We start from the raw sequence: 14,203 nt of genomic DNA, 5'->3' as shown, positions 1-14,203 counted from the left end.
TTGGAGGGCAGGTAACAAGTTCCCACAAGCTTCTACGTGCGATAAGATAGAAGGGCTGGTGGCAGTGGCAGGAAGATATCAATTCCAATTCGCGACTATCTTTTTGCAATTCTTTTAAGTCTATGTAATTAGAGTGCAATCTATTTGCAGATGATAGCGTAGTAATTTGCGTGAATAATAATTATATATTGGTGAGGAAAAAGGAGAATGGTTATTGACGAGGAGAAACGTAGTGGGAACACGTTCGATGGAAGCTTCAAAGTGCACCACGCCGACTGACGTGTAATGCCGAGAGTGGACGTTTGACGAATCGGTCCCACCGTGGCCAGTTCCGCGTAAATGGATGTCAGGTGGTGAAGTTTCGACCGTTTCGCGAAACTTTTTAACATTCTTTTCGACATTTCCTTGCGGGACTTAGTTAATTTCTGGAAAAATGGTGTTGTTAACGATGATAGCGAGGATAGCGGATGGTTTGCCATTAGCGGCTACCATGCAAGAAGACGAACAGGTTAGAAATCTGTTATGATGAAACGTCAATTTATTTATCGAAGTCGACGTTTCTTCTTAAATAACTTGCCGATGGACTTTGTCGATCCAAAAGAATTATGCTCGCCTTGTGTCGGAAATATGCTAATGTTGTTTATAAAAATTGCCAACTATAGTACGCTTATTTAATTAAAAATGACTGTACTGTTTTCTCCTTGGTATCCATAGTTTTAATCGTTTTTTTTCATTTCCTTCTTGCATCACTTATTAGGCGAAATTCAAATAACAGGTTTACGAATACTTTTAGTATGCATTATGCAACTGCATGGGACTATTATTAATATTTTGTTAAATAATTTCAGAGCGGCAGGAGTATCTTAGAATACCAGAATCAGGCGAAGATGTTATTTAGAAAGTTGGGTCCTCAGTCTCCAGCCAGGTGTACCATAGAAACAGGACCATATTTATTTCAGTGAGTTTTACTGTAATATCATGAGATACCTTACAAATTGCCGAAGACTAAACTGTTTGTTATTTAAATTTTCAGTTATCTAATCGAAAATGAAGTATGCTACTTAGTGTTGTGCGAAAGGAATTATAGTAAACGCGTAGCATATAGTTATCTTGAAGACATTGCACAGGAATTTCATTCCTTGTACGGGAAACGTGTGAATACAGTTACCAGGCCTTATAGTTTCATTGAATTCAGTATGTACCATGCAATTATTAATAAGCACGAGTAGTTTTGCTCATATACCGAAAGATTTATAATCCCTGTTTTCACAGATACTTATATTCAAAAAGCAAAGAAAGCATTTTTGGATGGCAGGTCGAGAAGAAATATGAATGCACTCAACAGCCAGTTGCAGGACGTGCAAAGAATCATGGTGCAAAATATAGACGATGTTTTACAAAGGGGTACTGTTCTGTCAGGTAATAATATGATTTACATTCAAAAGGAGTGCCTCTTGCATATGTACGACTACATCGAATTTGAATTCTTCTTCCAGAATTAGATACAAAAACGCAAAATCTGTCCATGTTGTCACAGAAATATAAGAAAGACGCGGCTCACTTGAACAGTAAATCGATGTATGTGAAGGCTGTAGCTGGACTTGTGGCATTTCTGATCTTCCTGCTATACTTCTTTGTTCTTTAGTTGTTCGAATTATTCGAGGAATTTTGTTATCACCGCGTAAGGACCACCGGAGTTTTCAACGATTTTGTTTATCGTTTCCGAAATTAGCTGTCACACTATCGTTTCCGACGAGTATATCATGCGTTTAGATTTTGAATCTTAATTTAAGTTCAAAACGTGTACATAAGTTGCATTCAGAGAAAAACTAGTCGCAATGAATACGATGATGTTCATACCAATCTCGATATTCTGTCGTAAATATATTGCAATGCAATAAATACAGTATATAATTGTTTGTGATTAATACAATGTACGACCATCTCTGTTTCTATTCAATAAAAGTATGATAGTAACAATTTTATAAAAATAAAAGACAATATGTGCAGCCACATTTTTATTCTGTTAAAAGTCAATTTTATTGCTTTTCTTTTTTTAAATTGAGGCTGTAATAGTTTTATTATTACATATATATTTTTGTATGGGCTTGTATAATTTATGGAATCCTTCGTATATTGAATTATATTTATTCTTGTGATTGTAGTATTCTCTGAAGTATGAACGGTTATATAATTTACTTTTTTTGGGAAGGGGACTGGGGGAAATGTCATAGATAATTTGATGTACTGTCATTAATGTTGTATTTGTATCAGTCCATCGAGGTATTGTATTTACAATAAAAGATTGAATTTGTACAAACGATTATTTGTTGAAATTAAGATCCATACAAGCTTTAGTATAATACAAGGCACCTTACTGCTCCATTTTAACTAATGCGTCGTAATTGGGTATATCGAAATTTGATACACGTCCACTTTTTCGATCGTTATTCATTGGCTCATCTTCATCTTCAGAAACCTCCGCGTTAAAGAAATAATTTACGGACGAATTCTTTTCCGTTTTGAGTGTTAGACTCTTATTCGATTGAGCATATGCTCGTTGTTGCTTTCTTGGTCCCTGTCCATTACTGGGTTTACACATTGAATCGTCCATATCCTCGTCATCTGAAAGATCATTCAATTCGTCATCGAATGAATCAGCAATAAATACTGATAGTTAAATACAGATGAATAACATACCAGTCTCTATAATTTCGTACATGCCTGAGTGATCTTTTAAAATAACATATATTGTTGGGAATTCTATTATAATCTTCTTCTCCAAATTTTCCTTTAACGTAAGTGTAACATCTAACTCATAAAACCTAAAAGGTATTAGTGCACTGTTTAGTATTTCGAGTTTCTTATAAAGTTTGATGACACAGAATTAAATCCCCTTACTTTGAATCTGACTTTACAACTCTTTCTGCTTTTAAAAGAAACTTCATTCCAGATAAGCCAGTGGCACGGTAAAATTGTAATCTGTCATTTAAACTCATTCTTAGATTCAGTTCTTCTATATCATTTTTATTTTCTAACGAACTAAGGGGATCTAAAATTTGCTCCGCAAGATTTGATAGTCTGGTAGTTTCTAAAGCCCTGTAATCATTGTAGTATGCTGTCAATCAAATTTATTATGATTTATATGTATTGTATACATGTAAGAAGATATCTCACCTTTCTGTAAACCATTTTGTATTTTCCGCTTGTGGAAAGATCCACTCTATTCTCCAATACAACTCATTTGTTTTCCAGTTCAAATATGTTGTATTATGTTTGTGTCTACTAAAATGTTGTGGCATAAATTGTAAATTCACCTTTCTCTTGTACGTAGCTGCTTTAAGTTTACACAAGTGCTGCGAAAATAAAATTTAAATAGCACACATATATCCAAAAAGAAGCATGGAAATGGTACCAACCACTGGCAAGGTGTTTTGACGCGTGCACTTTTTTAATGGATCCCTTTTCAATTGATCAACCGATCTACCAACTTCCTCCAGCAATCTATAATCTATTAAACACTGTCACTCATTTATACTTGCAGTTAAAGGTTAATTGACTGGACCGTGCAATGATCACTTACCACTCAACACGTCCAAATCTGTGAATGACTTTAGAGGCACAAACTTCGTTTTGTCCCGAATGCCATCGCATTTTAATTCTTTTTTATGAATGTTTATACACTGGAGACGGCAAGTTCTAACCTCGCATTTCGGACACGTGTACTTCGCTTTATTTAGATTGCATACTTCGCAACCTTCGATTCTGTAAGTAATATTGGTTTAAGTTTGTTTCTATAGAGTGAAAAAGTACGCCAAAGATGATTTCTATTTCTATACGATTAAACAATCACATGATGGTATTATAAACATACTTGTCACTGGACGTCGCCATATTATCAAACTGTTTGCCGGCGTTTCAACTTCTCAAACCAAAAAATAAATTAGTAACGGCGAATCTAATAAGTTACGGAATAATCTGAACATTAAGGGGGTAGACACGTCACGTGACCTGGCCGATTCGGCAGGTCGGTATTACAGCATTTTTTCCTACACAGAAATGGTAATACCGATAGATCGACGATTACCCGGTGAACGCGAGAGGGAGCTGTTTGCTATTTCTGTATTCTATTCTGAATAAGGAAAGAAATTCTCAGCTGTTCCGTTATACTTATAAAAATTTAAACGGAAAGTCGGCTGGTACTGTAAACGTAGAAAATTCATTGTACATTTCAATTACTTGAAATGTGCTTATGCTACAATATTCTACGTTAGCAGTAAGGAATTCTAAGTGAAAAGGGAAAATAGATGAGGGAATGTCCCCAGAAAATGAAATTTGTTAGGTTAGACATTTTTTTATTAGCAAAGCACCGAAACAGAACATGAAATACACTTATTACACGTCCTCTGCAGAAAGCAGTTATCAACAAACATTATATATACAAAATTGTATTGAATGTTGAATTGGGCTAGTGAAAATGCGCAGACTGGATACGCGTGATTATTATGTGGTCGGCTCCTCGAAATGACAGAAAATATAACCTAAATATATGCTATATGACAACAAATGTTTAGTGGCTATTTCAGCTTCAAAGGCATCGCCTTAAAGTAGCAAACAAGAGCTACGCCTTTCAAGGGCCTTTAAACAGTTCTCGGTTAATGTGATGCTTTTGAAAGACTGGAAGCTTGTAATTTCTGAATAGTATTCCATGGACACTAGTTGCAAAATTTTCTTCAATATCGACTTATTAACAAAGGAAATCTATGGTATTCTTAAGGAAATACCATAGATATTTGAAATATGGATAGGAATATGTAAAAGGTATTTCTGAATAATAATACAGTTTGTTTCAAGTTTCTTTCAATATATTTGCATAAAAGGCCTTTACAGTGTTACAATAAAGTATAAGGTATATAAAGTCACTATTTTCTTGTGATTACTATCAAGGTTTCCATCATTCCGCCGAAATATTCCGAAGTTAAAACCTGTAAGAAGAAAAATATTTTTAGTAACTTGACTTGTCTATTATTGAACATGGGAGAAACGTTACAACAGTTTGTCACGTATGAAAATATATTAGTAAAGGGAATAATTTTATTGTGCAACATGTTGGTTGAAATTAGTCGTTTTAGATTTTATGTTTCCGGTAAGATTTAATATTAATTCCTACCACTCGTAGCACTGTAATCTTATTTTAGAATCAGTCGGTAACGTTGGGTGCGACACGAGAAGCGGCCAATTCAGCAACTACCTACTCTGAAATCTGTTGAAATGCTGTGCGTGTGTGCGTGCTTGTATATGTGTGACATGTTTAGAGTTTAGAGTGTGCCAATGCGATGTAACTAATCTCACATACTGTAACTAGAGCGATTATTAATCGTGTATATTTCTGCTTTACAGGTAAGGAATTTTCACATAAAAGACGCTAAACCGGCTGCATTTTCGACTGGATTCATTGATATGAAATTTGCACAAGATACTGCTTCAGCCGAACCCAGACCTAACCCAGACCTTTTTTTTTTTTTTTTACGTGGAGAAATCCCTAACGGATACCCCTAACCCTCACCTAGACCTTTTTTTTTTTTTTTCGTGGAGAAATCCCTAACGGATACCCCTAACCCTCCCCTAACCCAGACCTAAAACAGTTACACTTGTAACATTTCATTGTATTGCATTTCACTTATTTGAATAAATTGCAGTTAAGTGGTAAAAGAGTTTTTTTATTTAACGAGCACTACTTACTCCTTCCTATTCCAAATCACATATAAAAGATATGCTAAAAAGAACACATAAAAAGATCCTTCCACGCAGAGTGGTTTTAAAAATCTTCGCATTAAAGCACTACTTTAAATATGCCATTCAATACTCTCAAACTCTATCGACTTTCGTTCAACGCTTCTACTTCTCTTCAGAGACATTATTTTGCGCTACCTCTTTCCAAGTCATGTTATCCTGTTACAAAGCCTGATTTTAGAGATATCTGAAAATTTTCGCCAGATTTTGGCCCAGGTATCAGGAGAACATGAAGCGAAAAGAGGTATTCCGAATTTCAGCTTCGAAGGCATCCTCGATTCTCTCTCCGAAGACGTTACTTAGTGCCACCTCTTTCAACGGCATGTTCTCCTGTTACAAAGCCCAATTTTGTGCATTCTGAAAATTTTTGCCAGATTTTGGCCCAGGTATCAGGAGAACATGAAGCGAAAAGAGGTATTCCGAATTTCAGCTTCGAAGGCATCCTCGATTCTTTCTCCGAAGACGTTACGTAGTGCCACCTCTTTCGACGGCATGTTCTCCTGTTACAAAGCCCAATTTTGTGCATTCTGAAAATTTTTGCCAGATTTTGGCCCAGGTATCAGGAGAACATGAAGCGAAAAGAGGTATTCTGAATTTCAGCTTCGAAGGCATCCTCGATTCTCTCTCCGAAGACGTTACTTAGTGCCACCTCTTTCGACGGCATGTTCTCCTGTTACAAAGCCCAATTTTGTGCATTCTGAAAATTTTTGCCAGATTTTGGCCCAGGTATCAGGAGAACATGAAGCGAAAAGAGGTATTCTGAATTTCAGCTTCGAAGGCATCCTCGATTCTCTCTCCGAAGACGTTACTTAGTGCCACCTCTTTCGACGGCATGTTTTCCTGTTACAAAGCCCAATTTTGTGCATTCTGAAAATTTTTGCCAGATTTTGGCCCAGGTATCAGGAGAACATGAAGCGAAAAGAGGTATTCTGAATTTCAGCTTCGAAGGCATCCTCGATTCTTTCTCCGAAGACGTTACTTAGTGCCACCTCTTTCGACGGCATGTTCTCCTGTTACAAAGCCCAATTTTGTGCATTCTGAAAATTTTTGCCAGATTTTGGCCCAGGTATCAGGAGAACATGAAGCGAAAAGAGGTATTCTGAATTTCAGCTTCGAAGGCATCCTCGATTCTTTCTCCGAAGACGTTACTTAGTGCCACCTCTTTCGACGGCATGTTCTCCTGTTACAAAGCCCAATTTTGTGCATTCTGAAAATTTTTACCAGATTTTGGCCCAGGTATCAGGAGAACATGAAGCGAAAAGAGGTATTCTGAATTTCAGCTTCGAAGGCATCCTCGATTCTCTCTCCGAAGACGTTACTTAGTGCCACCTCTTTCGACATCATGTTCTCCTGTTACAAAGCCAAATTTTGTGCGTTCTGAAATTTTTGGCCAGATTTTGGCCCAGGTATCAGGAGAACATGAAGCGAAAAGAGGTATTCTGTATTTCAGTTTCAAAGGCGTCACCTTTAAAGTTGCGAATCGAAGCTGCAAAGGTTTGGAATTTGGATAGGAATATGTAAAAGGTATTTCTAAATAATAATACAGTTCTTTTCAAGTTTTTCCCACTTTATTTGCAGAAAAGGCTTTTACAGTGTTACAATAAATTAATATAAGTATGTAGAAATGAATGCTGATTAATATTGTATTATTATTAAGTATAAAATATATAATTTCACTTCATTTTATGTATAAAATCACTATCAGCTTTCCATCATTTGTCTCACTTAAAGTTCCTCAATCCTGTCTACCGAGAAATGTTCCCAAGGTTAATCTGTAACAAGAAGAAAATATTTTTAGCAATCTGATTTGTCTATTACAGAAAATACAACAAATAGATTTGTCTATTATAGAAAATACAACTAATTTCAGGCAAAACATATAAAGAATATAATTATCTTCCTAATTTAAGACAATTCCCCTTTATTTCATGTAAAATACATCTCAACGCTGTACAATTCTACTAACATATCAGTAAAGTACATAGGAAATGTATAATATATTAGTAACTTGAAAAATATTTTTAGTAACTTGACTTGTCTATTATTGAACATGGGAGAAACGTTACAACAGTTTGTCACGTATGAAAATATATTAGTAAAGGGAATAATGCGCTCCAAAATTCTGCGTCTCTTCGTTAAACAGTCACTGTCTCGAAACATCTGCGCCACTTCTCGCTCTTCGATTTGCCCTCCGGAGACGTTACTGGATGAAAATAGTCTTGGAAAAATGTAACAATAAATAAAAAAAATTTAAAGTGTTCCTATATCTACCACGAATTACTTTTTTATTCCTGTTACTTTAAAAATAAATATAATATTGAAGTGAGATTATTTCCAGTATTATTCCTTTCATTCATTTTTATATAATATCATTCAGTATAGTATGTCCTCCTCTGTACTTGGTTACAATAGAATTACTATGACATAAATACGACAGTGATTTCAAGTGATGTATATGTAACGATAAAAGCGTTAATTTAGTAAATGTATACAATTCCCAGCAGTTCCTATGTCAATGTATGCCTAAAATGAATATAACCTAACCTACAATCGTCTGAAAATGCATACATTGACTCCATCATGCTTTTATCGTGGCTCGTATATCCAGCTATCGCTTCAGTTTTGCTATGAATCCACGTTGGCAGTCCTCCCGAGTAGGCGCCATCTCGTATCTACTACCTCAACTAAGTTTGTCACGTGACTTGCTATGTATTATCGCCAATATGGCGGAACTCTGATTTGGGAATGTAGTCACGAGTTTTCGTTTTTCGTTCTTATATGAGCAGATTTTGGCCTAGGAGAGGTCTCATTCGAAAGAAGAAGATTCAATGCGGAGCGCTCTGCTCACCGTTTGAGTCACAAAACTCTTTTAGTGACCTAAAAATGCTTGGATTCTGCGGGGATATTTTGTCGACGTTTGCTTTACTTTGGACACTGATATTATTACATATCAACACAATCTCGTTGAACCATGAGCAGAGCGCTCCGCATTGAACCTTTCTCTTTCAAATGAGACCTCGCCGAGCCCCAAATCTGCTCATATAAGGACGAAAAACGAAAAATCCCGAACCCATGTTTCGGGCCAGATTGTGTCGGTATACAGCGCGCTGCATTACCCGTGTCTACCCCCTTAATAGTAACTTATGTGATCAAAGTGTGGGATTTAATTGTTAATTTATTCTTTCGAGAAACACTCTAAACAGCTGTTTAATTTATCGGCCACTGATAACGGCCAATGCTGAGGTCATCTAGCAATCGGATGTATAAACTAAAACGACGAGATTGTTCGGATCAGGAAATACGCTTGAGTTAACAGGAACACAGAAAGAAGAGGAGATCGTTCAATTATCGTGCCAGCAACTTTGATTGTGAACGCTTGATACTTTTTGCTTCGGGATCAGGAGCACAGAATATAAGGAGCTAAACGGATGGAAAACGTCCTGGAAAATGATGAAAATTTGAGAAACAAGCGAAGAATTGAAAATTCTACGGAATAACTTCCCTCCCTTTTTTTATTTACAATAGTTCTTACATTCTTCTTTACTAAAGTACGCCATTAAAATGCGTAAAATCGATTCCGAAAAAATGTTAAGGACAAAATGTAAAGGACTTTGAATAAAAATAATTTTTCTGTGAATAACATTTGTTTATCTCTCATAATTCCTCTATACATACAAGTGTAAAACTCTTCCTTATAAACGGTATCTCTTATGTTATTAATAAAATTTCCACACTATTTTCACCGTTCCTACATCATTCCTACACTAAACCGAAATTGGGCTTCTCGCATTCCCGTAGGTGCAATTACGAGAATTTTCCCACACCGCACGACGCACAAAGTGGGAATTCTAAATAGCCCACAAACCAAAATAAATTTCCTTTTCCCCACAAATTGGGAATTCTAAATAGCCTACAAGCCAAAGTGAACTTGCTTTTCCCGCAAGAAGCAACGTTTCGGCCCGCAGCTTCTCTTGCAGGTGCAGAAATTGTTGAATTGATGTAGAAACCCTGTGAGGCTGATATAGCAGCAGCAATGTTGAAACAGCGTGGAAAGGATGTAGGAACCACAGACCATACTTCGCTGATGGTAGGAACAATGTGAAAATGGGGTAGGAATAATGTTGAAACGGTTTGGAATCGAGGTAGCAACCATGTTAAATGGGTGTGGGAACTGTGATGGAATGGTACAAGTTACATTTGCAGACTTCAATATTTATTTACTTATTTATATTTATATACATAGTGATAGGTACCTTGTATGTATTTTCTTGTAGAAACATAACACTGTGGACGCATGTAATCAAAATATAGATAGTTTAGCTCTGTTCTTTCGTTGGTTCTGTTCAGCAACAATATTCTTTTCCGAGGCCCTCAAACCAACAAGTTCCTTCTGCTTCTCGTTATATTGCATCGCGATATTGTTATAGAGAACGCTGCCTTTCGTATGCCTGGCTAACGATTCTTTCAATTTCGACGATTCCCTCTCCAGCCTTAAAATATTTTCTCCAATTTGTAAACTCGCCACGTTCAACTGCCGATTTGATTCCATTTTAAGATTACTTTTACTTTTCGAAGCACCCATTTGCATTTCAGTTTTAGCTGTAAAAACAATCATACAAACGTTCAATATAAAATATGTAAATCGTATACTTCACGTTGCAAAAGTATTGTGCGTAATCGTACGTTTATCACCTAAGGTTGTATTTATGAAATTAAATATATTCTTTTTCTCTTTCTGTTTCTCTCTTTGATACTGTTTCACACGTTGTTGTTCCAGTTTCTGTTGTTGCCTTCGCATTCTACGCTCGACGGAAAATAGATTTTTGTCCCCGCCCGCATTTTCTCGCAACTCCATGCAATGATCTAAAAACAGGTAGCTTTTAATTGAAATGTTCCTATGAATGCCACAAACCATAGTACAAAATGTACAGCCATACCTAAAGATTTACCAGCCGGTAGCACTGTCGCTTCGACTGGCTCTATTCTGCCATCTGCACGTTTCCCAAGACCAGTGCCCACCACATATCCCATTTGGGCCATTAATTTGCTACCTATGCCACGCGTATGTTTCTCCCAATTCCCCAATAGGGCGTTACTTTCAACCGCGAGAAGGGATTTGTGAATTACTTCCTCTTTAGTAATTTCTGGCGAATCACTTTCGGTATCAGTGTCTTCGGATGTGTCGGACATGTCTAAGTCTACGTCATCTGTGATAATAGTCACCGCAAAATATATTATAAACCATCGTGTTGCAACATAAAAGACTAAATACTAACCAAGGGGTAAAATATCTTGCAAAGGAACTTCGGTAATGGTACCACTTGCTTCGAACTTAATTCTAAAAATGCCTAAATCTTCATCTGGCATTTTTAATACAACGCACCTGTGCCACAATTGATTCTTTTGTTTTGCCAGTATTCTACTGCCCATTCTAATGTTTAGAAAGTCAGGTTCTCTGCGAATAAAAATTCGTGTACATACATTTGCATTCGTATCTGTATTCTGCTTACAGATTTATAGCAAGGTAACTTACCTGTACTCTTGTATACTAGACAGCGGTACTAGTTCGCCGTGCGAAAATCTGCAAGTCTCGTCGGAAAATTTACATTTCCCATCTAAATAGTAAGGACACGGAAGCATTTCCTTATGCGTAGGATTTAGAAAGAGTACCCTGACCTGAGGAACAGTCGTGTTACGCGTGAACATTCAGATTTACACGAGTATTATATACGAACGATATTATGGCTGTACTTCCGAAAGGGACCGGTGGCCGATCGAGATGAAACTTGGTGGGCATTACGAGGTGTGTGGAAAGACTCCAAATATAAAATTTTAGCTTCGGCAATTAATGCATTCAAAAGATACAGGGGTAATTGTGCCTAAAAGGGTAGACCTTACCGATTTTTTTTAATCTCTTTACCACGGTCCCTCCTCTTAACAATATTTCTGTTGACTTATACCGACACAACGCATTCCACTTTCCAAATTGTCCCGGGTATTAGTATTGATTGGGGCTAGATTAGTGCGGGGGGCGCGCGCTCGCTCGCGGGCGCGTAAAGCATGTTAGCGAGCCGATGTGAGTTTGGCGATGCTAAAAATGAGACTGTGGCTACAAAATTTAAAAAGTAAAAAATGGCGGATGTGAGAAGGGTTCCCAGGTAGCGGGCCCTGCACCAACGTCCAAAAAATTTCTCAAAAAAAAAATTAACAATATTTTTTATAAATATTTCGGAAACTAATAAATACCCGAAGCTATAATTTTAGATTTAGGGTCCACACCCCCCTCCTCGCCTCTCTCACCAAACCTCATCTCGATCGGCCACCGGTCCCTTTTGGAATAATATCCAATATTATTTATACCTTTATATCTTGCATGTTTCTTATCTCCATATTGTCTTCTCGATGGACCGAGCATATCATAGCATTATGGTAGCCGACACCTCCCCAATTGCTACCATGGGCAGCTCTACATTTCATGCCTTCTAGCTGCCTCAATTCTTCCTACAAGATCAACTTGCACCGTATAATTGTGTCATTGCTATGCCGTACAGAATACTTGCATACTGACTTCTATATTGTTTGAAGCTCCAGCAGCTTCTTCATCCTCCTTACAGTTCTCAGAGCTATCTGAGACTTTCTCCAATTGTTCCTGATGGAGCGACGACAAGAAAACAGGCGCAGAGTCATTCCTTCCCTTCTCCCCTAAATTACACGATTCGCGTACCTTGTAGTAAAAGAATTACCTTAAATAATGCGTATTCCTTGGCCAGTGGATCATCATCCTCGTCGTTTAAACTTTCCATTGTAGATTCGTCGACTACGTTACCCGTGTTGACGCTTTGCAAGCTTTCTTTCGTCAGGTTGATAAGTTCTTGTATGTCTGACTCTAAGCTCAGCAGATTATCCCTGTCTGCTGCTTGCGTCGTCGTGGACAGGGTTGCCTGTACTTGTACCAACTAATATTCCGAAGAAACAACGTTCGAGCGACAAAAGTCAAATGTAAGTATAACGAGTTCTTGTAAGGTTACAATCTGTGAAAACGATCGTTTCGTACCTGTTGTTCGTATTGCGCGATCGCTTCTCTCAAACTCTCTGCATCCGTCATGCTGCCCTCTTTACGACCAACGGTAACGAGGTTTAATCCTTTAAAAAAGATAACGTGTAAATACAACAGCCGAATTTGACAGTTTACATTTATTCCATTTATTCTCGCTGTTATATATGGAGTAACGATCGTGGCGCAGTAACGTCACCTACGCCGAAAGGGATGAAGTCCCAGAAATCTACTGGTGCCTGTAAGGTGGCGACATCTTTAATAAAATCTGCGGATTGATTAAGGAAGACGAATTGTTCAAATTTTTTTTCCATGATAATGTTAACGATTATAATGTTGTGAATATAAGGAGAAAATCTTGTGCCAATATTATATGTATTGTAATTTTACTGTTGCTTCATAAACAAGTAGAAAAAATAAAATATCATCGCTTCGGTAGCGCAGTAGGCAGCGCGTAAGTCTCATAATCTTAAGGTCGTGAGTTCGATCCTCACCCGGAGCATTTCTTTTTGCAATTAAAAGCACATTTTTGCACCTAAACGCAAGCTTTTTTTATACTAACTTGAAAGCCTGCGATAATGTTTCTCCGAGAGTAGAGCGATTAATTTTTCATACACTGCTATACGTTATATACGATTTCTAGCAAATATCTGCAATGTGATATTACTACTTACGAGTGAAACGATCTCGAAAACTACGTCGATTACGAAGACTGCGATTGCGGGAGGTGACCACGGAGGTGAAAGGAGACGCGAGATTTCAGGAACGAGAAAGAGAACGAGAGAGACAATTATGTAAATGTAACACTCACCGGGAGGGACTTGAAGCATCTTGGAATTGAAACGTGGAAGTTAAAACGAGTTGTGAATTGTTTGCTGCCCTTTAGCGATACCGCAATTTGCAAGCAAACAGCCCATTAAGCTGAAGCTGCCATGGCAACTACCGCCATTCCGCTGCGGATAGGTGTTCCGACCTTTCCGCTGCAATAAATCCAGGGAAAACGACACGTACATCCACGATGTATTCGAACAGCTTCTCGACAAGCAAGAACTGTAAAACAGGGCAGACATGGACACTTTGTATGGAGTATCACTGTTAGTGAATTATAATAATAACAGCAACGTTTACTTACCATTAACAGAGTGCACACTTCTACCGTACGATTCGTGGCGGAATGGATGACGTGTCTTGCTCGACGATTAAGAGTCAGTCATCTTGTAATTTTCGTCGACGCACAACGGTCGTCCGGAAAGCTTGGCAGAAAAAATAATCCCAACCGTTTCAAGGGAAAGTCCATTTCCTCAAACGTACAAGCATGTAAGTGTTTAACGTCAAGGCAGTCGCGTTCGAGCTGAG

At 37.6% G+C, this 14,203-nt stretch overlaps 3 protein-coding genes and 1 non-coding gene across 5 annotated transcripts; 2 read left to right on the top strand and 2 right to left on the bottom strand.

Moving 5' to 3' along the window:
* The first annotated feature begins 282 nt into the window (after positions 1-282).
* Sec22 (vesicle-trafficking protein SEC22) lies at positions 283-2,320 on the top strand. The gene is made up of 5 exons (XM_076818517.1): positions 283-508; positions 849-958; positions 1,034-1,194; positions 1,273-1,419; positions 1,497-2,320. The coding sequence occupies exons 1-5, from the start codon at positions 434-436 to the stop codon at positions 1,643-1,645; spliced, it is 642 nt and encodes a 213-aa protein (XP_076674632.1). The 5' UTR covers positions 283-433; the 3' UTR covers positions 1,646-2,320.
* Positions 2,246-8,964, bottom strand: LOC143372370 (box C/D snoRNA protein 1). The gene is made up of 8 exons (XM_076818516.1): positions 8,928-8,964; positions 3,875-3,989; positions 3,584-3,765; positions 3,420-3,511; positions 3,178-3,356; positions 2,902-3,099; positions 2,701-2,825; positions 2,246-2,625 (listed from the first exon to the last, which is right to left on the bottom strand). Exons 2-8 carry the CDS (start codon positions 3,892-3,894, stop codon positions 2,375-2,377), a joined length of 1,047 nt encoding a protein of 348 aa, XP_076674631.1. The 5' UTR covers positions 3,895-3,989; positions 8,928-8,964; the 3' UTR covers positions 2,246-2,374.
* A 1,025-nt stretch (positions 8,965-9,989) lies between these two features.
* Positions 9,990-13,097, bottom strand: LOC143372149 (zinc finger CCCH-type with G patch domain-containing protein). Of its 2 annotated transcripts, none has more exons than XM_076818103.1 (9): positions 12,848-13,097; positions 12,537-12,749; positions 12,362-12,442; positions 12,154-12,294; positions 11,327-11,469; positions 11,070-11,248; positions 10,731-11,000; positions 10,486-10,656; positions 9,990-10,392 (listed from the first exon to the last, which is right to left on the bottom strand). In XM_076818103.1, exons 1-9 carry the CDS (start codon positions 12,896-12,898, stop codon positions 10,094-10,096), a joined length of 1,548 nt encoding a protein of 515 aa, XP_076674218.1. In that variant the 5' UTR covers positions 12,899-13,097; the 3' UTR covers positions 9,990-10,093. The 2 variants fall into 2 exon arrangements, with proteins under 2 accessions (XP_076674218.1, XP_076674217.1); XM_076818102.1 differs by having other exon boundaries at positions 10,477-10,656; positions 12,848-13,094.
* Positions 13,098-13,276: 179 nt separating this feature from the next.
* On the top strand, positions 13,277-13,349 carry Trnam-cau (transfer RNA methionine (anticodon CAU)). Its single transcript has one exon. It is a non-coding gene; the product is annotated as a tRNA-Met (tRNA).
* The last annotated feature ends 854 nt before the right edge of the window (positions 13,350-14,203 follow it).

The sequence above is a fragment of the Andrena cerasifolii genome, chromosome 8 (assembly GCF_050908995.1).
Source record: "Andrena cerasifolii isolate SP2316 chromosome 8, iyAndCera1_principal, whole genome shotgun sequence".
Classification (NCBI taxonomy): domain Eukaryota; kingdom Metazoa; phylum Arthropoda; class Insecta; order Hymenoptera; family Andrenidae; genus Andrena; species Andrena cerasifolii.
Note: the sequence above shows the minus strand (reverse complement) of the source record. Positions and strands in the feature narration are given on the sequence as shown.

What these genes read in the sequence shown, in the direction of transcription:
- Sec22 (XM_076818517.1), top strand. Translation starts at nt 434, where the DNA reads ATGGTGTTGTTAACGATGATAGCGAGGATAGCGGATGGTTTGCCATTA. An exon ending in CCATGCAAGAAGACGAACAG is followed by an intron (nt 509 to 848) that starts GTTAGAAATCTG and finishes AAATAATTTCAG; the next exon opens with AGCGGCAGGAGTATCTTAGA. An exon ending in TTATAGTTTCATTGAATTCA is followed by an intron (nt 1,195 to 1,272) that starts GTATGTACCATG and finishes CTGTTTTCACAG; the next exon opens with ATACTTATATTCAAAAAGCA.
- LOC143372370 (XM_076818516.1), bottom strand. Translation starts at nt 3,894, where the DNA reads ATGGCGACGTCCAGTGACAA. An exon ending in GTCAAAACACCTTGCCAGTG is followed by an intron (nt 3,357 to 3,419) that starts GTTGGTACCATT and finishes TTATTTTCGCAG; the next exon opens with CACTTGTGTAAACTTAAAGC. An exon ending in GTTGTAAAGTCAGATTCAAA is followed by an intron (nt 2,826 to 2,901) that starts GTAAGGGGATTT and finishes AATACCTTTTAG; the next exon opens with GTTTTATGAGTTAGATGTTA.
- LOC143372149 (XM_076818102.1), bottom strand. Translation starts at nt 12,898, where the DNA reads ATGACGGATGCAGAGAGTTTGAGAGAAGCGATCGCGCAATACGAACAA. An exon ending in TCTAGTATACAAGAGTACAG is followed by an intron (nt 11,249 to 11,326) that starts GTAAGTTACCTT and finishes TTTTATTCGCAG; the next exon opens with AGAACCTGACTTTCTAAACA. An exon ending in TACAACCTTAGGTGATAAAC is followed by an intron (nt 10,393 to 10,476) that starts GTACGATTACGC and finishes TTGTTTTTACAG; the next exon opens with CTAAAACTGAAATGCAAATG.